The sequence below is a fragment of the Homarus americanus genome, unplaced genomic scaffold, assembly GCF_018991925.1.
Source record: "Homarus americanus isolate GMGI-L3 unplaced genomic scaffold, GMGI_Hamer_2.0 scaffold31037, whole genome shotgun sequence".
Taxonomy (NCBI): Eukaryota; Metazoa; Arthropoda; class Malacostraca; order Decapoda; family Nephropidae; genus Homarus; species Homarus americanus.
In genome coordinates, this window is record NW_024722227.1 from 5,317,559 (window position 1) to 5,341,327 (window position 23,769).

A 23,769-nucleotide genomic window follows, 5' to 3' on the forward strand; every position below is an offset into this window, starting at 1 on the left:
CTGTTCACCTCTGTTTAACACTGGTTCCATTCCTTTCCTAAATGAAATTGCAACTTCTGGCGAGAACTTGTTGATATTCCGGTGGGGAGGAGGGTTCAGGGGAGGGAGTTGGTATGGGCCAACTTAACGTCTTGACCCTTCGGTGGTCAAGGATGTAGTGTGTGTGTGTGTACAATTATTTTTCATCTATTTCCTAACAACCTTGCAATCAGTTCAATTGAAAAATAAATGTTTTGTGGCGGAAATGAAAAAAAAAACATTTAAGAATAAATTCAGTACATTTACTACCACTGTAATAGTTCTAGTGAACAATGGTGTTATTACAACTAACGGTAACAGTAACTGAGGCTTGATGACCGGAACAGTGGCGGTAAAAACGCCTCCACACTGCGCGAAACACGGGTAGAAATTTCCAACATAAAAGTCTCCTCCAGCACCGCCCCAGCGGGTCAACACGCTACCTAGGAGAGGTTTAACCATGAAAGTTCTCAAGAGCGACGCTAACCAGGTGAACGCTCTACAGAGTCTACAGTCTACACCAATGACTACGGGGTATGCTGAGTTGACTCCTTCCTTCCCACTGGTTTGTTTGTTACGGGAGCCTCTCTCACACAGGGAAGTAAGAGGGCTGAGTAGCAGCTTGTTGAGTTATCCGGCCAAGAGAAGAGGGAGTGACATTATCCAGGAGTATGCAGGGAGTGTACCAATATCGGTGGCGTGCAGGGAGCGAGGGAGGGAGAGGGTGTATAACGATGAGACCCAGGGCGCTGAACCTGTCGTCCCGAGCAGTTGCCAGGCAGGGATTTCTCAGCCACCGCTAGCTCACACCCACATCGCTTCACACTGGCATCATCATCCCATTACAACAACAACACCTTATCAAAACGCCACACGTTAGCACATGCGTATCTAATAACAACTGTAAAAAGGAGGAAAAATAAGAGGACAAGATGTAGAATGAAAAAAAATCAACAGCTGTAAAAAGAAACCAGTAATTCACTAAACTCCATGCCTGCTCACCATAAAAGAACAAAAATGTCTCTCTGTTACAAGCAGGTGAGAGATGAGAACAGACCCAGGCCAAGGACAACTGACTTGTCAATACCACGGCCAAAACACAAGGCGGAGGATGACAATTGATGAATTTCGACACACGGTAGCAACATGTTGACCTCTGACACACGGGCGTCACTCAGCCACCTATCACACCTGCGAACAATTTCGAGAGTTCTGGAGCTGTGGCTGCCTGTGCCTCCATTCCTGGCACAGCTTAGGCTTCAACAATCACTAAATATTTACATATCTGAATTCTTCATACAGCTTAGAATCAACAGGTAAACTGAATCTATTTCCCGATTCAATTTTGACTATCTCTGACACATCTTTCCTGGTCCATAAGGGTGGCCAAGTGAAAATCTTCTAGTAGCTACATATTTCGTGCTGCAGGAACACTAGGCACGATGGTGGCGGTCAGGTGCACACAACCCACTTTGCTATTGTGTTGGGAGGCAAGCCACAACCCGAGGAGACGCGGGTACTGACTACCGTGACTGTGACGAAGTGTGCAGTGAGATAAAGCATCCTCTCTCGCTCTCTCTCTGTCCAGGTGGTCACCCCGCCCCAAGGGTCAGGTCGGAAAAACAAGTCCTGGAAGGTGGAGTCAACGCTCTATCCCATCTAACTTATCTGATGTGAAACAAGAAGGATAAATAATCTTCAATTACCAATATCTTCTATTGTGTGTGAAGAACAAGGCTATCTGAGGGCTGCAGAAAAAAGGGGCTGGGTCACAAGTGTCCACCGGAGAGGTGGACATGAAACAGTGACAAAGATATTGAGGGGGGAATAAAATAAAGGTAGAGAGAGAGAGAGTAAGGAAAAGGTGGAGAAGAAGTCTTGGTTACAGAGTTAATAAACTCTGTAACCAAAACATCTATACAGTACAGCAATTTCAGATTCCCTCTAGCATACATCAGAGTAACAAGCGCGAAAAATAGTGTTTACCTGTAACATTACGGAACAACAGACATTTAACTGATTTATGTAGTCGTCGTGTGTGTAGAAGAGCATCAAATATTTTGTCAATATCATTAATACAGTATTAAACTGACAAATAATTTAAACACAAGTTTTAATGGTACCTCATGACTACTGTTGCTTTGCATTTCATTACCTGGTACAGGTCTTCATCCTGGACACACTATAACTCTTTTGTACAAGATACCAAGAACTGGTCACTGATTGCGTTGAGCATCATTTGACAATTTTTATCAACCAGCCAAAAAGTTTCTCTGACATAATATTTGTTGGTCTTATTCACAGTATCTCCCAAACACCATTTCTACTAATCAACAGTTACACAACAAGCCTGTCACTAATTCTTCCTCAAAACTTGTTAAATAATTGTCCAGAAAATAGTTAAATAATTGTCCAGAAAATAGTATTCATTGCGAGAGTGTAGGCTACCAACCTACTGTTAGAAAACGGATGTCGCTTGTGTGTGTGGTCTTGTCACGCTCAAGTGCTTCTTTATCCACGTACTCCGGGAACAACTTGTATCATCCATCTTTATTTCTATGATTCATCTCCAGGTGCTTCCCATGCCAATTTCCTGATAACCATTAGTATATACTGTAGTAAATTATCTTTCACTTGTATATGAATGCCACACCGATTCATTCTAATCATCGTGTTGAACCGTTAGTCAGCCCATGTAGGTTTTTTTACTTTTTATATAGTTCTGTGTGAGTCATCGTCTCATTAGATCTATTCCATACGCTTGTTACGTTGTTATCTTTGCTAAAGTGTCCACGCTGGCCTCATCCACACGCTATCTACATTCTACACCCGTCCTAAAATCAAGTGTGTGTGTCCTGCTTGACTCCCACTCACCACTACCCATTAAAACACTGCACTACTCTCAGCAACAACCGCTAGGAGGCGCCACCTAGCCAGCCTCAGGTGTTTGTCACTTGCCCACTTACCACGACGAAAAGTTTTACTCTCAGAAATTTATTTACCGGAATGTATCACGCGAGTCCAACTTTTAATACTCGCAGAAAGTCAAGTGAGAGAAGAAAGGTAATTCACAACAAAAGGCGAGCTCTGAGGAAAAGAAATAATGAAACTCGGCAGAGAAAATAGTAAAACACAAACAAAAACAAGATACGAAAAGATAACTATTTGTCGAGGCGTAAAGAAAACTAAGCTGAGCATTATACTCTTACCACCTGAAGAAATCCCGAGGAGAAAACAACTTTTTTTTTACACAAGAAAGCGAAAAACGATACAATGAAACACAAGATAAACTGTCAAAAGCGCGATAAAAGACAAATTAAAAAGCCATAATGTAAATCAAAACAGTAAGAACAAACGCATAAGCGAACACTATAAAACATGTAATCAAAACTGACGACACACGGAAAAAAACACAAAAGCTACATCACAGGAAACTAGTCTGTAAAAACAAAAGCAAACACCAACCAAAACAGACTACAGAAATTATTAAAACATATAAACAAACACAAAGACGAATGAGCCTGCAGAAACAAACAATTACCAGGACAACAAAACAAAAGCTAGCCGGTAACAAACACCAAGACAACAACAAAACAAAAGCTAGCCGGTAACCAAACACCAAGACAACAACAACAACAAAATGGAAAACAGCGAGAAACAATAAATAACATAACACCAAAAGTAACTAAACAAAAAGCAATATTAAACCATGACCAATAACGAGGCAGATAATTAAAACTGGACAAGTGAATAAATAATTAACAAAAGGAAGATGTAAACATTCACCCGACGAAAGTATGGAGAGAGAGAGAGAGAGAGAGAGAGAGAGAGCCTGTAACGTCAGACATCCTCACATGTATTCGCCATTCGACTAATTTTTTTCTAACTAATATAAAAAAAAAATACATTCATTTGCACAATCGGGTTTTATCATTCTTTTAAAATTGTTCCAACATGGATGGAAAAAAATCTTTCGTGGTTTCCGTATGACTGAGGGTCAACCGATATATAACAAAAACAGATAGATAGACAGATAGATAGGAGACAGTTTCAGAACCAGTGAAACAGCACATTTACCAAACAAAAACACTCATTTATTGTCCAACACAATAAAACAACAAATTCAATACCAAAACATTGATAGTGTGCCACACACACACACACACACACACACACACACACACACACACACACACACCAATGATCCTATCGTCCTCGTCAGTGTACCAAGAGAGAGGACTAATACACACTACAAAATTGTTGAAGGTGATAATGGAACATTGGTCAAAACTGTTGTAAAATCGTGGGGAAATTCCTATTATTATTATTATAATTACTGTTACTATTTATTTCATTCGGTAACAACACCTATCACTGTCAATATTCACACGCCAATCAGGAGTCGTAACTGTGGCCATTACCGACGGAATAAGGTGAGAATCACACTGGGTCGAGGTACAATATATACTAATGACATGAATCTCTATAGATTCCAAATTTCTCTTCGATCCTTCCTTACAGTCTGAAGTACCTGCTCGAAAACCTGATTTGCCTGTGCCAGAAATTACATACCTATCAGAAGAGAGGGGGGGGGGCCGCAACAACTCAGGGGACCATGGGTGGAAAATGGTGATTATCGAATCCTTTATGGCAATCTGTCATGTAAATCCATAACAACAAAAAACGATCAGTCCGTTCCTTCCTTCCTCAGCTGTTGACAGGAAACTATGAGTGGTGGGGACAAACAGACTGAGATGGGTGGAACTACTGTACACGACCCTTCCATATACTGTATATGGCGGGGACTTAATGGCAAAACAGAGGGGGAACAGAAAAGAGGCAAGACAGATAACATTGATAACACACGAGAGAGAAAGGGAGAGAGATAGATGGGAAGGAGTATGAGGAAACGTAAGGAGGTTGGAGGTATCAAGATTTTAGCAGGGGGGAGGGTTGGTAGTATCGATCACAGCGGCCCACTGCCAGTGTGTGTCGAGGTGTGCACGGGGTCTCACTACCCCTAAGGGAGGACCACGTTCTCCCTCCCTCTCCCTCTCTCTCTTTCCCCTCCCTCCCTCTCTCTTTCCTTCCCCGCCGCACTCTCCCCCCCCACACTCACCCTTTCCCTCCCTCCCCTCCTCACTTACTCTTCCCTTCCCTCCCACTGTCTCTCGTTCTCGTTCTCTCTACCTCTCTCAAAACACACACACACACACACACACACACACACACACACACACACACACACTTATAATCATAAGCAGCAATCTTTTTCGCAACACAACCAAATCCTGACATACAACATCAAGCGGCTCTCTTAACAATTTCAACATTACATAAGTCCACCATGGCCTGCCAACAACCCAGGCCCTACAAGAGAGTCCCAACATCAGAATCGTGACATTTTCCAACATCCAGATCGCATAACATTGCAACGTCAGGATCTGGCATTTTTAACAGACCCCCATGCACTACCAATACCATAGGATCCCGGACACCCAGTCTGATCTGCTCCGGTCATGAGTTGGACAGGTCAAAGCAGTTACTAACTTTTTTCTTTTTGAGAGACTAGCCGTGATAGGAATAGGTTGGACTGAACTGGACTCTGTCACTCAATATTCGGGATCTTAAAAAGTCAACGACTCGCCAAGAAACAACACAACCTCACTACCAGGTGGAAGTCATGGCACAATGTGGTGTGGATACAACTACAGACCACTACAAGCACGCACGCACACACGCACGCACAGGTGCAGCCACAATTAACAATATTCCATTTCTGTTAATTCCTTATTTGTTTAACTTAAAGCTCCATGACGATAGTGTTGCGTTTCCAGCAGTAGCTACAGTACCTGAACACAGTACACAACTGCTCCGTCGATCATGTCATTGATGGGAAGGATCTGACCACCAACCAAAACTTACCTGAAAAACAAGAAAAAAAATACTATTACAGTCAGTGAGAATATTAATACAACAAATATTAAATGGCCTGAAACACCAAGAACATAAAACTCATTATATAATCACTGATTCTAAGTCAAACAAACAGTTAAATACTAAACAATCAGGATAAATGAAATTCCATTAAAACAAAACATACAATAAAAAAATCCTAACCAACCTGTCAAGAAAAACACACAGAGTAGTTACAACGCAAAATTATCCAAAAAAACACAAAGGAAACTGTCATCATATATAAACACCAGACCCGGGGGGCTCCACGTGAGGTGTGTGTCGGACAAACACAGGTATCACAGGTTTAATGTGCACACGTAGAGGGACTAATAACCTCACCCAATTCTCTCACGGTAACATTTATCATAAAAGTGGCTCTGGTTATTATTCTATGTGCGCGCGCGCGCACACACACACACAAATATACATAAAGAAAATTGCTAAACCAATTATAGGAGTGTTTCGCCTTGTTGTATTCGACTGATTGTATATCTCGCCGTGTAATTATGTGCGTGCACACTCAAGAATATTTCCATTCAGAAAAAAAATAGATCCTTGCATGATAGCAAAACTGACACCTACTTTGCACATCTATTTTTGTGCTCTTCCTCCCACTTCCACACCAGGATTCTGCTTCAACTGTTGCCACTGCCTACACACAAATATATAATATATATTTGTGTATATTAAACAATCACTGTCCACCACACCTCTTACACAACACTAAAGTACGCTGTTGCTACTTCTAATTTTGAGTACGGCTAAGTTTCTTACTTTTCTTGAAGAAAATTTATAGTTGTGAACTATCTGTCAAAATTAACATATATAAATTTCAAGGTGTAGAGCCCAAACTTCCAACTCAGAATGTCTACCGTACAATATTGTACGTAACACAATCACTGATAACAAATACGAGTTTACAGAAACCACAGGAGCTTTACCGTCAACATCCCTCCAAATCCTGTAAAATGAACTGTCAACACATCAGTAAAAACTGGGTTAGCAGAGGCGCAGATATGACAGGTAAAAGTGATATATTTAATTCTCAATCGCCATACCCCTTGAATGTAGCTCAAGTAATGGAATAACATCAAAGCTGTGAGATGAACATTATGCAATAACACACCCCAGGCTGGTATGTGAGTGCTGGGGACGCGTGGCAGCCTCCCCCATGCAGGTTCCCAACAGACCGTCGTCGCATCTCCCTCCTGACAACTTGGACACCAGCCTAAAAACTGGCTGACACCGAAGCTGTCGTGTCGTCTATCAAGGATTCTCATTTATTTTCGGAACATTTTTTACGACCAAACTATTCCAGAATTCTCCTACGGATGACATTAATCAGTCAACTTCCTTTCTTTACGATGAAATCTTGATTTAAATATTTAGACACTTGCCAAGAAACAAAAATTATCACCCTTACTATCATGACCTCAAAAAATGTGGTGCCACAGGATAAGAGCACAGACCCCTAAATCAAGGTCATATCAAACATTTATAAAAAAAAAAGGCAAGAAGTCTTTCATCAAGTTTCTTACACCAAATTGTCTCGTGTGTGTGTGTGTGTGTGTGTGTGTGTGTGTGTGTGTGTGTGTGAACCAACGCATTTAATCCTTTAGAGGGCAGCGTCGTACTTTGGTATTCCATTTTTTTGGGGGTAACGCCACACGGATTTATTCAAGGTTAACGTTCAGTGATGAAAAGTCAAGCATGAAATATATTAACTCCATCCAAAATTATAGGATGAAAATTAAACAAGGTCCGATACTTGCTGCTGCAGGCCATCACCATACAGTAGCTCACTACGCTAGTCCTTCCTCTCCTCCAACACAAACAAATAATATATAATAAAATAAAAACATACAAGCCTAAAAAACGGCAACATGAGCGGATTGTACTCTCTCTCTCTCCTGTTGTGAGCTTAGTTAGTGTAACAGCACCAACAGTGGAATATATTTTTTTTCACAACCAATTATCCCATTTTTTCGTACTGAGAGTTGTGTCACGAGAGCTAAAGTGATCTACTGTATACCCTTCCCGCATTATGTAACAGTTGAATCAAACTTAATTACACTGTACTACCCCACGGTTACGAAGATACCACTGATGACACACACACACCCTCTACGTAAACCGTAAATAATAACATTAATACTACTCAGTTATGAAAATTTGCAGCACTTCCACCCGAGCCCACTGACATGACGGACAGCCAATCTATTTACTACAAAACACTACGAACTCACTTAAATATTACATTTCCTCGACACAGCCGCTAATGCACACACACAAAAATATTTACAGGACACAGCAACTTGATTCAGCACGAGGTGTCACCCAGGGCACACGCTGATATAGTAATTAATCACGTTTCATTCTTTACACACAAAATTTATATTTAATACCTAAGTTCTTTTTTCATGAATTTCCTTTACAAGTAAATATAAAAATAAAAAATAAATCGGCACATAAATATCCGAAGCTCCAATAATTATCACATCTTGTTAACTTTTTGGTTAGTAGTTATTCACTTATCTTATTTCCTCCAACATAAGTGTCTTTTACGTAGCTAAGAGGATTTTTAAGTAGTTTAAAAATTCATAGTGGAAAGAATTCAGTATGAACCACCTAATTCGGAGACAGCCAAGTTTCTGACGCATTAATATAGATCCCTAAGTCTTTATAAAAATTAAAATATTGTATTTAGTAATTTTTTTCTAAATCCGGTTTAATAATTGATTAAGTATCTAGCGACGTTATGGGTTAAATGTACCGTAATAAGGACCACACCGAGGCCGACCAGTCAACATCACATTACAGCTGGCAAACATATGCGCCGCTCCCCCATCCCTAAAAAGGCGGTTCGATCCCCGCCACCGCGCATTGTTAAACGATGACGTGTTCAAAGCTTCTCGCATCTTTAAGTTTATACTTTAAACTTGAAAACCCTAATTTTAATGGCGAATTTTCAGTGCCCGACATGTCAAAACAATACAGAACTTTAGTCACGTAGTATAAAATTACTGTTTGCAAGAATATAAACGAAAACGAACTAAAATCATCAAAAAGGCAAGTCGAGTACACTAGTGACACTAACTGAAAATCAAATTAAGCGCAAGGTGTTCATGCACCATGGGAACCTGCCCCTAATACGCTCTCGCTCCACGTAAACCCACATTAAACAACACAACTCTAGTCCACGCTACAGTCAGCCACAAAATACAGTAAATAAAAACTTCATGAAACCATAGCATCAGTACCCTACAGTAACAATTAATATAGGACATCAATTCAGTAAGAAATTACAGTAATACTTTTCTAAGACACCGCAGTCAACTTTCCTCTTTTACGGTTGTAGGTACCGAGAAGGAAAACGTGTTAAAAATATATTAAAGTACAACGTAAAGAAATGGGAAAATGAACAAGGCAAAATGGGAAGAGATGAGCGATAACTGAAAGACAATTAAGAGTGAGAGTTCATTTAATAAGTTCACACACAAATCATGTGACCACCCAACAATAAGTCAACAAAAATACCTTGCTGGTAATAAAATGGTTATATTTAGTGTTCATCACAGCATTACCTGTCGCGTCATAAACACAAGTGCTTTCTGGGCACTTCTCTTCATCACGATTATTGAATATATTATATATATCTTCTAAACTTGTCATCTCGTTCACTCACACACTGTCAACATGTCTCATCACTAACCTTCAACTCTACACACCGTCTACGAGTGAACACCTCTTACAATACTGTACTCCGTTTAAAAGATGATATCCAACACCAGTACCAACACTTCAGGGGTACAGTACTCTCCATCCTAAATCTTTCCAACATTGTCTATCATATCGATTCCTCTAAAAGTAAGTACACAAATGTTTTTACTGTTAATTATCAGCTACTGTACCTCCACCAAGTTCAAAAGAAGTGGCTGTTCCCGTGTCGTACTCGCCGTTTTGGAGTAAATAACTAATAGTAAGTTTTCAAAGTCAAGGTATATTTTACATTCAACTTACACAAGCGAGCAGTGTGTTTTCCCCTTCACTAAAGAACACAGCCTTATTTATAGTAAAATACTGCAAAATAGTTATTCGCCAAGTGAGGTAACTTAACTAAATGAAAAAAAATAATAATAAAAAAGCAGTGGGTGCGTCAGTGTGTGTGGTGGCCGAGCCGATATTTATGAATACAAAAGACTTGGACAACTTGGCCTACAATGAAAGGCAGCAGCTCTCCGGCCAACAGTAGTAGTATGCTGATGACCTTACAGGAGCAGGAAAAGTGAAGGACATCAAAAAGTGGTGGGACCTGATAGCATCACCCAAATGCCAGCAAGTCCTTCCTCATTGTGAAGCCAGAATACCATGATCGGGCTATAGAGGTATTCGGCGAAAGTGAGGTCAAAATAATTAAGGACAGCCAAAGACATCTAGGTGCGGTAATAGGCACGAACGATTTCAAGACCCGAGTATGTAACGGGAAAGGTAAACGAGTGGGTGAAGAAAAAATCAAGCTCTGTCGGAGATTGCTAAAACTGAGCCACATGCAGCTTATTTAACCTCAGCAGAAAGGTCAGTCATTGCATTACCACCGAAACTGGGAAGAATGGGATTGACTAATCCAGAGGAGCTTGTTGCCACAGAACATTGTCAAGCTCACGGCAGCCCTCACTAAGCACATAATAGCACAAAATGCAGCAAGTCAGGTGGATACCAACGAATTAAACAAGATTCGACAGTCCATTACGACAGCACACCCAGTGATAAACAACAACAACGCCACCGCTGCTGCTAACATCTCCCTCCCAGACAATGTACACAGATACCACCATCCTGTGACCCACCACACAACCACTGCATCACCACGCTAGATACTGAGGGAAAAATCCAAACGAAAACTAATTCGCATCATCCTTCTAAATCTGTCCAACTCCCCCATTCAGCCTTATCCACCGCGCCACAATGCCAACATTAGACACACGGACCACATCCTGTTGCCTCTACCCGGAACTTCCTCCCTCTCAGCAACACAAATAAAAACCTGCTAATGGGTTGCCAACTCCCTCACCTTCTTCCTCTGCCTCAATATTTACTTAAGACACCATACCAACAATACTCAATACGCCTCCTCCACGGAAGAAACATGTCGACCACACATTAACCACTACCACACCCTCCCCCTCCATAACGTGACAAGCAAATACAAAAAAAAAGTCACTAACGGTTCTTCACATTCACTTACTTTAAACGTAGGACGCTTTTACTAAATAAACCTCTATCTATCTAGTCATCATTACTTTAAGACGTCTGTGATGATCAAGTGTCTGCATTATAACCATCATCCTCACCAAACATCATCATCAAACATTATCATCACCAATCATTACCATCACCTTGGACACAGTCATTGCCACAAAACACCTGAATACAGTAGTAACCACTTCTTTACACACCTGCAAATGTTTCTCGTCTTAAGCCTAGTGATATGTCGTCACTAGTTAAGAGCCAGCTGAAGTCACCTGTTGTTTTCATTACACAGCTAAAGACTGTGTGTTTTGTCACCTGTTGTGTTAACACAGCTAAATATTTTGTTCTATCACCTGTTGCTTTGTTTACAGCGCTAAAGACTTTGATATCACCCGTGGCTTTGTTTACACCGCTAAAGACTATACTATAGTATCACCTTGTGCTATTTACACAGCTAAAGACTCCCGTTTTATAGCTAGTTTTGTTTATAATTAGTGAAGTGTTCCCTCTTTTATCATCTCTTGTTTACATTTGTTTACAGTATAGTATAACCGTTTTATCATCTAATGTCTTGTATATACTTGTAAAGACTCCCCAATTTATTGTTTGCTGCTTTGCTAAAACATTAGTCTCCTATTCCATCTCCTGTTATGTTTAAACCTTAGGCTAAACTCGTATATTATTTTACCCATTGTTTTCTTTAAACTGCCTAAAAAAATATAAACATTTTCGTTACGGTATTGAGTATATCTTCTTGCGTATGCTAAAAATAAAGACCCAGGTTTTATAACTTATTGTTGCCGCCGTTAGTCTCATTTGTTTTATCACTTGTTGCTCACATCGGTAAAGACTCCCCCCGTCTTATTACCAAACACCTGCCATCCCTTCAGGCACTTCGACACACCTGCCACCTGCTCTCCTAAGTGACAGCAACATCTGCCACCTGCATGCATCACACCTGGACATATTTACCGCCTGTTTTTCCGGCAGCTGTATGGCGTGTCTCGCGTCTTCTAATAAACTGATCAAGATATCACCAATTCCCCTAATACCAGGTGGCACCTAAAATCAGTTTTTCTAATAAGTGGTACGAATTTGTCGTCAATCTAATACCTGAAAACACCTGTCATCAGTTTTTCAGTTTCTACTTATACTTGATGATATCTGCCGCCAGTTTTGATAATGGCTGGTGACGCCTGGCAATATTTTCTCCTTACATCTGGAGACATTTACCGCTATATAGCGTTTACGAGATGGCAAGATTCCTCGTATGAACCACAACTACTGCAATATTCCCCTCGTATGAACCGCCACCACAAGATTCCTCGTATGAACCACTACTACTAGGTCTGTGTGCACCAAACATCACTACACGTTTCTAGTGCCGGTACTGTTGGTGCTTTCCGATATGGAACAGCAGTAAGAGATGCTACTCCCTATTAGGTATGGAACCGCTGCTCCATCATCCTCATCAAGACTGACAGAGAAACCGGGTTTAACAAAATAACGTGGGCAGCTCACAGGAGAGCACTGCTGACTCAAGCCGGATTTAGTTTCTTAAGCCGAGGGTTACATTGTCGCAATAAGGATAGGGTTACAAACACGAGTCAACTATTTTCTTGGGGGTGTTGACCTTCGCCATATTCTCGGTAAAATGTACCACAAATTATAACACAAGTCCTTCAAAGACAACAAAGACGATAAGAAGCATAGTGTTACAATGATGGCGGATAAAGTTGTGCAACTACTGCGACATACGAAGCTTACTGTAACTATGGTGACACGTGAAACTTTGTTATGGACTCCAAGATATTATTGTGATAATAACAGCAATAAAAATTAAGCACCAAATATTATATATAAAATAATAATAATAATAATACACCATCACCTTCCAACGCAACCCTTCACTATTATTCGTGCCATCCGTAGACAATGGTACATCTGAGAGAATCCCCTTAAGACCGACACAAAACAGCAGTCAGCCTACCTTCCAATATAATATGTACTGTGGGTCACCATCTTTATACAACCTGCATATTACACACACATTACAGCCATTCTTCACTTCATCAAGTGCTCTTAAATGAACCTGATCAGCAAATAGCCCTGACGGATATACCCATTTACATACATACATACATACATATAATATATTAACGTTTACAATTTTAAACTGCTATGAGGTGAAAACAGGGTTAATTCCAAACTCCTCCTCATCGCTGCCAATATTCTATCAAAATCAACAAGAAACTCTTCACTCCACAAACGGACAGTCATTGAGGGCGAGTCGAGAACCAACAGGTGACAGCAGCAGATAACGTGACACATCTACCACATCCCGCTCACCGATTTTGAAATAAAGTGGCTGAATTTGCGATTATGAATAGCGTGGTGATAGCGGTGGAGGTAGTGATGGTAGAGGTGATATAAGTGGTCGTACAGTTGTCGTGGTGATTCGAGCGGTCACAGCGAGGGGCGGGGATGAGTGCAGACCCTACTATGCCCCCCCCACCTTCTATTTGCGTGTTATATGTATTCCCTTCACACCAAGTTAAACTTCCTGGTAAACATGTCCTTGTCACTCACCATTAATATTCATTACACGCTGGTAAGCAACCTCATCCTCATGTTTTCTTTCAAGGTGAATACAAATCACAACTCTATCACTATGTACTTCGCAATATCGTTTAGTGGACCAGCTGCAGCGACTTCCAGTAAATTTCTAAACCTTACTACCTTAATCCATCTTCAAGTTTGCTCACTTTATCAACAAAATGCAATATAAATTCCAATATTCTTTGCAGCCTTTTTTTTTTTAATTAACAGTTTCCTCCTTGTCTCTCGAGAGGATTTCACTGAGCCAATCCGTTGTTTAGGGAGAAACTGCATATCGAAAATAAGGAGCTCAGCTTGTCCCAAGGCGTCTCCCGCAAAACTTGGACCAAACAAGATTCTGAATAAACCAACTTCATAAACAGAATGAAGATACGTCTGAAAGTCTCAAGTCTTCGTGATCTCAATATTCAAGTGTCTACTCTATTAACATACAGTATATGAGAGTGAGGAGTAATAAGAAAAGACCTGGGGGCACGGTGAGCCTCCCGTCAGGGGTGTTACGCCTGCTCCCTTCACCCCCCCCCCCGCACCAAACATTTAATTTAATCAACAGATTTGCATAATTAGCACAACTTTATATTGGATACAACTCAGAATTCCGGCAAAAATTTTAAAGGTCTCGGAGCCCGTACATGAGACAAACTCCAGTAAACACGACTGGTCAAGACATCATTTGGTAGACAACAAGAAAAAAATGGAGGTACACATCATAAACTCAGATGTTATCATATGAACAAGTTCCCATTAGATACTCCGCAACAACAAATCAGACAGACACGATTCTGTATCCGCCACCTGCTACAGATATGGATTTATGGATATTATCGTGTTTTGTGTAAAGATTCAACGTGGATAAACACGCACGCTATACATAAAACACGCTGAGAGCAGGAAACAGAGAACGATTAATATTCATGGGCTGTGTGTTCTGGAAACGACAAATTAAGTACGTATAACACTGGACGATAAAACTCAATGATTCGCTAAAGCTTACAGTAGTGTCGGCAGCAAGGGACACAGCAAAGGTACAATTCGAGGCTTGTCAGCTCGTTGCCCAATAACATAAATTAATTTAATCACTGGCAAGCCACTGGAATTCATTAGTTATTTGATAAGACCTTTAATTTGTAGATAAACAACTTGAATGCATTAATTTGTCGACAAGTGGACTTCAAGGAGATATGTACAGTATACACCCAGGACTAAAGTATAGTAGACAGCCGCACGGATCCTACACTAGTGACCTCTGGCAATGAGATATATAAATCATGTTAAAACTATATAATATAAATAAAAGAGGAAGTTTAATCAGTTTAAAAACCAGAATTAAAATAAAATACTTTAAAAATCACAGTTAAAAAAAATCACAGCTAAAGGTTACACCCGGCACCAAGTCGAACCAATCATATCTGAAAACGAAATCGATTACTGCAGGCAACACATATGAAGAACGGACGGACTGTATGGTACTGTACCCACACTGACCCATAACACGGCTGTTTACCACGTGCGAGGGGATGACGTAGACGCCCAGATATATCCTGCAGTAATCCCAACCCACAATGATTAATCCTCTGGTTTAATTTTCCGGGGACACAGAGCTCCTGACTATAATAGTACCGCACATCCTTGGCATCTGGAGAAATATCATGACCCAAGATAAACTAGTCTAGTATACTGTATTAACAGTGGACTACTACTGAAGTCCGTTCGCCTCTCCCCTGAACCACGAACCCCGAGATTCAGACTCATGAATCCGAAGCATTTATGGACAGAATAATATATCAATCAGTCTACTGCTTCGGGTTCACGATTCTATCTCGGGGTTCGTGGTTCAGGGGAGAGGCGAACTGACTTTAGTAGTTGACTGTGCACAATACCAGTTACACAGATGATCACTGAAAATTGGATAAGATCAATCGTACAACACAACTTATCTTCAAAATAAACTTGATTGAGCATTAACACAAAAGAAGGCTACATAGTTTCAGCACGTGTGACTGATGAGGAAGCTAATAATCTACCAAATCTCTTAAATGTCGTCCGCATATTAAAACGTTTATTAAGGAGTTACGATGAATACCCATGTTAGGGTTGAGTGTGACAATTAACCAAAGTACTATACCCAAACAAATCCCCAAACTAAACCAGCTATTATAACCATCAGTAGTGGCGATGGTGACACGTTTATTAGGCACCCGGATATGTAATAACGGCAACAATATATAACAGAAGCTAAAACTTTAACCTATAGCGAAGGACGCAGGGCAGCAAAACACGCCCCCATCTGTCCTCCTCCTACCCCAGGCATGAGTCAGTCACCACAGCCGACAAGCAAACAATGCGAACAAACACGGCAGATAAGGTCCACGATAACACTGCTCACGACACAAACACTCAACAACGCTTCACATAAGTTGCCAATACACCTGAAACACTACTCTTTACTAACCTTTGAAAAAGTTCCACATTTCAATTTCTTTATGCCCCCCCCCCCGCTCTTATATTAAATCTTATAGAGAACTTGTCTGGGAGGACGAGTGCACTTATAACATCCAATTTCAGTTCTCTAAGTAGGATTTCTGGTATATATACAAAGCGAACAAGAAAAAAACCTTTTTTACAACTTGCTTTGACTTATATGAGATAACATCAAGAAAAACTGATACTACTGAGGAAATTAATACTGTCTGAATGACTTAGTGTAGTTCAATAGGGTAAGGTACATCTAATAACAATCACCAACAACACAATAAAACACCAACAGCCTATCACAACACAATAAAATACACACATTACCAACACAATAAAACACTAACAGACTATCACCACTAAAACTCCACAGACTATCACCAACAACACTCAAATAGACTATCACCAACACAATAAAAAATAACAAAACTCATAGATTATCACCAACACGCTAAAACAGCAACACAAAATTAAAATATTACAGAGCGGGATGCAGCTAGCCTAACAGGGATAGAAATGACGACTGACTACACGAGTGCCATTCTGACAAGTCATAAACTTTTATTACTAAATGGCACACCACCCTAACACACCTTTTTTAGTCTGTTACCTCATTCGCTAACTCCACAATGAATAGTCATACTATTTAACGAACTCAAAATTAATGACGTATAATTTTTTCAACAAGATGATGGACACACTAAATCTTACTTATATGTTCATGTGTCACAGGAACCTATTGGCTGTCAAAACAATGCTTAACAACCATTTAGTTATTTTTTCACTGCAGGTAAATAATGTACATCGTAACTGGTGCAACTTTCAAAACATACGTCACTCGTGCAGTGTGAACTTGTGCCACAGTAATAATTACTGGCCGGGACGCGTGATTTTATTTTCCTGAGGGCTTCCGTCACTTTGAACAAGCGGCACCGTCGCAGTGTTTGAAGTGCGGCACCACTGTACTCTCCGTAAGAAATAGAGAATAAGAGACGATCATTCATGCTTGGCTTAATATTGCATATCCTAACGTAATAGATACTAAGACAAACAAATAATAACCTAACCTAACCAAGCCAGCACGGCCAAGATAGAACGAATTCTTGCTGCCACCAGCTGATTGTACAGTGGTGCCGCGCTTCAAACACTGAGACGTGCCGCTTGCTCAAAATGACGGAAGCCCTCGGGAAAAAAAATCGCGACCGAGACAAGCGGCCAACAGTGAGTCGAGCACTGCCTCCCAAAAACGAATTAGCTAACATGGTTGAATACAAAAACACTAGACTAAATTCATTACCCGAATGAATATATGATAAATAAAGAGTCCTATAAACAGAGTAAATGTAAAATTAGAGTTACGGAAAAGTCTCCAGCAACTAGCAAATCCAGGAGGCCATAACTCTGGACAACTATGACTGATAACACTGATTCTTAAACTTCTTCACAGAACTTACTGTTACTGTTGTATCACTTTATTTAATTTAATCCACTGCTACATATTCCAATTACAACATTTAGTAAGTCTGACACACACACAAACTTGCTTGTAACAGCCCCTCGTAGTCTATGCCAACGCTGCTTTATGTAAATGAGTGATGAGGGTTTACGCCAGCAGCGTTAATGCCACCTTATGTGGCTATGGAGGCCGATGCGGGAGCCGCACATTTGTTGCAGTTAAGGCAAGGGTGTTGAAGGTGCGCACTCACACACTACTGCAACGTACTTCTCGCCCGAAGCGACAGAACAACAACAGTACACAAGGGTATCAACTATAAAACAAAATATATGTTTCCTGAAAACGAGGACGCTCGCCTGCAGTGCACCATAGAATTTTCCAAGACTAATGACGCAATTTCAGATGCTAATCGTTCGCACCAAAGAATCCAGACCTCTATATTCACGCTTAACCTGGATACACACAAGAGAGATTCAAGCCTAACAAGATCAACCTATAGCACCCTTAGTTCTTCAGGCAGAGACGATAAACAAATTAAACTAGGTAAAGGGTGAATGGTACAGGACTGACAAACATCTCGTGAAGACCAACAATCCCCGCTTATTTCACCTGTTGAATAAACATCCTAACAGAAAATGAAGGGTTCTTTGAGGTAAGCATTAGGGTGTTAAATCATCAGATGAAGTAAATTGGGGTTCCTTATCTCCATAACATCCATCATATAACACTAAGTTCACTACTACTACTACTTTGCTGTCACTCGGAATAGAGTATGACGATCATCCAGCTATGATACAATGAAATGAGTTATTAGGGATGTCACCTAGGTTGGTAAATTTTGAGGTGACTAAAGAGGCAGATATGGGGATCCGCAGCGTCGTTCACATCCTTATACATTTTCAATTGCCAGCCGGCATTACGTTTACTATTCGTTAGGAGACTGTAAAGTAGCTGCTTTGGCAGTCACTGTCGTCCATGCGGGTAACATGGCCGGTCCAGCGTAGTTGCTCATGGATAATGGTAGCCTCGATGTTCCTACAGTTGGTGTCAGCAAGAATACTGGCATTTGTTCTCTGTTTTTCCATCGAACACGGAAGATGGAACGTAGACTACGTCGGTGAAAGTTTTCAAGTGCCTTGAGATGCCTCCTTTATGTAACCCATGTCTCACTATCATATAGCAGGGTGGGAAGGACTACTGCTCGATATACGTGCAGCTTTGTAGATAATTTCAGCTCCCTACAGCTGAAGACACGTTTTCGGAGTCTGCCAAAGGCTTGAGATGCACATCTGATCTAATGATGAATCTCTTCATTGATGTCTGTGGTGGTGGACAGGTAGGAGCCGAGATACTGAAAGTGGGTAACGTTAGAGAGCGTAGTACCGTTAAGCTGGATGGATGGTGGAGGTGTCTGAACCAGGGGCAGGTTGAAAGAGAATCTGAGTCTTACGTACAGTCTCGTTCAAGATTCTTCGAACACTGCTGGGGACAGCTGGCAACTCGAGGTCGTTTGTTTACTATAGTACGCAGTAAAATATAATACGAAACAACAAAGCCCAACTATTAAATTAAGCGACGGGGAACGAAGTAACCAACCACTTTTACATTTATTCATAATTTTTACTACGTACTACAGTAAACAAACGGCCTTGAGTTGCCAGCTGTCTCCAGCAATGTTCGAAGAATCTTGAACGAGACTGTACATTCACCTCAAGGCCGAAGTGTGCATACACATCTGCATAGGTGTTCAGGATCTCCTGTAGGTCGTGTTCAGTGTGAGCAATAAGGGTGAGGTCGTCTGCATACTGAAGTTCAGTAATGAAAGCTGCCGACACTTTTGTTCTTGCCCGAGTCGTCTTATGTTGAAAAGACCCCCCTTTACCCGGTACTGGATGTTCACGAGTAAGCAAGGCAGCCAAGAAAACGGAAAAGAGAGTTGGTGCCAGTACACACCCTTGTTTAACCCCTGTTTGGATGGGGAAGAACTGACTGGGTGTTGTTGTGCAGGACACTGCCGTTCATGCCATCGCGGAGTTGCCTCACAATGGCGATGAATTTTGGTGGGCAGCCAAAACGGCTGAGGGTCCACCAGAGGGCTTCCCTGTTGACCAAGTTGAAGCCCTTGGTTAGGTCGATGAAGGACATGTACAGGTCACAACGCAGTTCTCTGCACTTTTCCTGTATCTGACGGGCAGCAAAGATCATGTCAGTGGTACCACGTGATGGTCTAAAGCCACATTGAGATTCTGGGAGGAAGTTTTCCACCTCAAGAAGAAGTCTGTTAAGGAGTTCTCGGGCAATAATCTTGCCAGGTACTGACAGCAGCGAGATCCAGCGGTAGTTGCCACAGTCTGACCGGTCTCCCTTGCTCTAATAAATATTGACACTGGAAGCGTCTTTAGGAGCTTGGGGGATTTCCTCCTCTTCCCATGTGTTCTCCAGGAGAGAGTGGAGACGGCTGGTAAGCAGAGGTCCTCCTGCTTTATACACCTCGGCTGAGATTCCATCAGGTCCTGAGGCTTTGTTATTTTTCATCTGTTTGATGGCAGTAGCTACCTCATCCAGGGATGGAGGATAGCCGAGGGGGGTGAGCTCTGGATGCTGAGGGACCTGCTGGGTAGTCAGGGCATCCACATCGGTGTTTCGGTTGAGCAGTGGATAAAAGTGCTCTTTCCAGCGTTGAAGGATGCCTTCATCGTTTTTAAGTATGAAGTTACCATCAGATGAGCGGAGTGGGGCTGTGCCACGAGTGATTGGCCCATAAACTGTTTTAATGGAATTGAAAAATTCGTGCATCTTGTGCTGATGTGCAAGTTCTTGTGCTTCACAATGCTTTATTTTATGCCAGTTATTCTTTAGAGTGCGAAGTTCCCGCTGGGCCGTCACTTTCTTCTTGCAGAAGGTATCAGCTTTGGTCTGAGACTGAGAGTTGTTCTGCCACTCAGTTAAAGCATCACGTTTATCATCAATGAGTACATTGATTGCTGGGCCATTTTCATCAAACTAGTCCCGGTGTATTCTTTCGATCTGGCTGATGGTCTCTCTGCAAGTCCCAGTGCCGAATGGGATTTTCTCAACACTGGTGTGACTATAAGTTCAACATTTGTGGACAACGACAACGACGTCGAGGAAAGACATACAGCTCTTCATGCGTCGAAAAATTAAATAGATGCTAATGAATGTTGCCATCACTGATTGATATAAATCACGAAATTAAATATATTCAGCTCAAATACACAATTTTAATGATATCGTTTCACAAATATAAGGATTCATTGTGTTGCTTTCAATTTATTAAAAAGGTTAATATTTTACAGTGTGTAAAATATTTGTGAACCCACACAAATATTAGCGTAACTATACTGCGTTTTTTCTCAGCTGAGAAAAGATGCCCCGCCCCCTCCTCAAAATTTACAGATGATTGACTGTTGCAAATCTGTCCGATTTTGTCCTGAAGTAATGATGTATTTCTAAATGAGTTTATTCATAATCGTTGGGATGATCGTTTCTGACAAGAAAGATATTTAGCTAAATTATATAAAGATACATACAATCATTATTTCAAACATAAGCACGTAGGAAGTTTATCAGAAGTATTATACATGAATTAACTGTTAAACTCTGGTAGCAAATTCACGCTTTCGGAAGATGCATTTAATATACAGGGTGAGCATAAAGTCTTTCCTTGATTATGAAAAATCATATCTCGAAGACCATTCTAGATAGAAACATGAATGTTGTAGCATTGTGTAGACGAAATCATAGATTTTTTTTTCCATGCATGTTTTAAGCTGCAAAAAACTGTATGTTGGTACCTAGCATATGTTGTGTGTAATAAATGTTTGTAATCAGGGAAAGATTTTATGCTCACCCTGTATACTTATTTTTACCTACAATAAGGCATACTAAGACAAATTACATACCAGTAATACTACATTATGCAAAAACTAAAATTTTTAAAGAACAGAATCACAATGAAATATTAAACGACCGTCAACAGAGGCGGGAAATATGACTGCGAACAACTTCATATAGAGTACAGTATGACTGCTGTACTTCAAGTCTCTCCGTGCACGAGTTACAACCATAACCACAAACAAATTTACATGCCAAGAGGTGACCTAAAATATTCAGCTCTTAGGGTTGTCAGAGTAAATTTAAGATCCGTGAATAAACGCTATAGCTCTCTCCATTCCTCTCTTATCCTGTGGACACACTAACTTAGATACAGACACCACTGACCGCCCTACTTATTCGACAAGTCACTGAAAAAAAAAACGAGATCTATACCAGATGATGAGTTTTTTCTTGTTATCTGTTCAGTTCCACAATGGTAAGATAAAATAAATATTGGTTATCAGTAACAAATAGTTCAATCCCAATTACGGGAAACGTTCCCTGAATGTTGGTGCTGAATCACGACGACGATGATGATGTGGTGGTGGTCATGGTGGTGTCGGTCTTAAAGATACGGTGTCGGTGATGAGGATGCCTGATAATGGTGACTGGGTACTGTGGGAGCGAGTGACAGGACGTGGTAGTGGTGTTCGTCATGGTAATGGTGAAGGCGGTGACATTAGTAGTGGTGACAAAGTTAATCAGGAACCTTGAGTAAAGAGACCAATGAAGAAAACTGAATTTGCATTCTTAAAAGACAAAGAAGCAATGGTTTTAAATTAGACAAATTCAGTTTTAGGCGGGGATTAAGTCGACAATTATTTGGAAACAGCTTTGTGGATGAGTAGAACAAGTTACCAAACACCATCATTAACTCGAACTCGTAGGGAGTTGAAAGATAGGGGTTGGGTGTAAACAGGGCTGCCTAGTCTGGGCTACCTGGCCCGCCGCAGTTTCCTTCATTCTTTTGTTATTAAGTGGTGGTAGCGAGGGTGACGGTGGTAGTGGTGGCGGTTGGAGTGTGCTTATCAACGCCTCCGGTTGTGCCCAGTGATAAGATAGGCAAGTAGGTATCGGACGATAACAATGAAGTCAAACCATCTACCTTCGTGACCCGTCACATTGAGAAAGCGACGAGAAACAACGACGAGAAACACTGCTTGGGACAAACTTTCTCGTCCTGTTTTCCTTACTTCAAGGATGTGGGCCGACGGGGGAAAGATAAGGAGACGGGATGTAAAAAAAATATATACGAAGACGCAAGGAAGAGATAACAAGACCAGGGAGAAATGTTGCCCGAGAGAAAGTAGCTACAAAGAGGGCAACTGTCGGGGTAAAACAAGGTGGCGGAAGAGTTATCAGGACGGCCGACTTGTGCTCAACTCCAACACCTTGAGCATACCACGGTCCTCTAGTCACACAACGTCAAGTAACGATCCAACTGATATGGTACAAGACGCATGACGTCAGTGAATGAGAAATACTAAACTAACATACTCCCAGATGAAGGGGTAAAGACACTCATGTTGTACCTGCATATATAATGGTTGTGCAGCATATACCTTACTGGTGGTCGAATAATATTACTTAATGAAACGAAGATTATATTTATTATTGATAGTGCCACCAGTTCCAGTAGTAGTGACCGGTTGATCAAGCCCTCCACCAGTTCCAGTAGTAGTGACCGGTTGATCAAGCCCTCCACCAGTTCCAGTAGTAGTAACCGGTTGATCAAGCCCTCCATCAGTTCCAATAGTAGTGACCGGTTGATCAAGCCCTCCACCAGTTCCAGTAGTAGTGACCGGTTGATCAAGCCCTCCACCAGTTCCAGTAGTAGTGACCGGTTGATCAAGCCCTCTACCAGTTACAGTAGTAGTAACCGGTTGATCAAGCCCTCCACCAGTTCCAGTAGCAGTAACCGGTTGATCAAGCCCTCCACCAGTTCCAGTAGCAGTAACCGGTTGATCAAGCCCTCCACCAGTTCCATTCATAGTAACCGGTTGATCAAGACCTCCACCAGTCCCAGTGGTAGTGACCGGTTATTAAGACTCCCGAGCTGGTTTACCAGTCTTGCCCACTGCGTGCTCACCATTCCTTAA

The 23,769-nt window shown here is 41.2% G+C and overlaps 1 protein-coding gene across 1 annotated transcript; it reads left to right on the plus strand.

The window, feature by feature from the left end:
* Positions 1–478: 478 nt before the first annotated feature.
* LOC121862494 (uncharacterized protein DDB_G0271670-like) lies at positions 479–23,769 on the plus strand. The gene is made up of 2 exons (XM_042360800.1): positions 479–552; positions 23,292–23,769. The coding sequence occupies exons 1-2, from the start codon at positions 479–481 to the stop codon at positions 23,767–23,769; spliced, it is 552 nt and encodes a 183-aa protein (XP_042216734.1).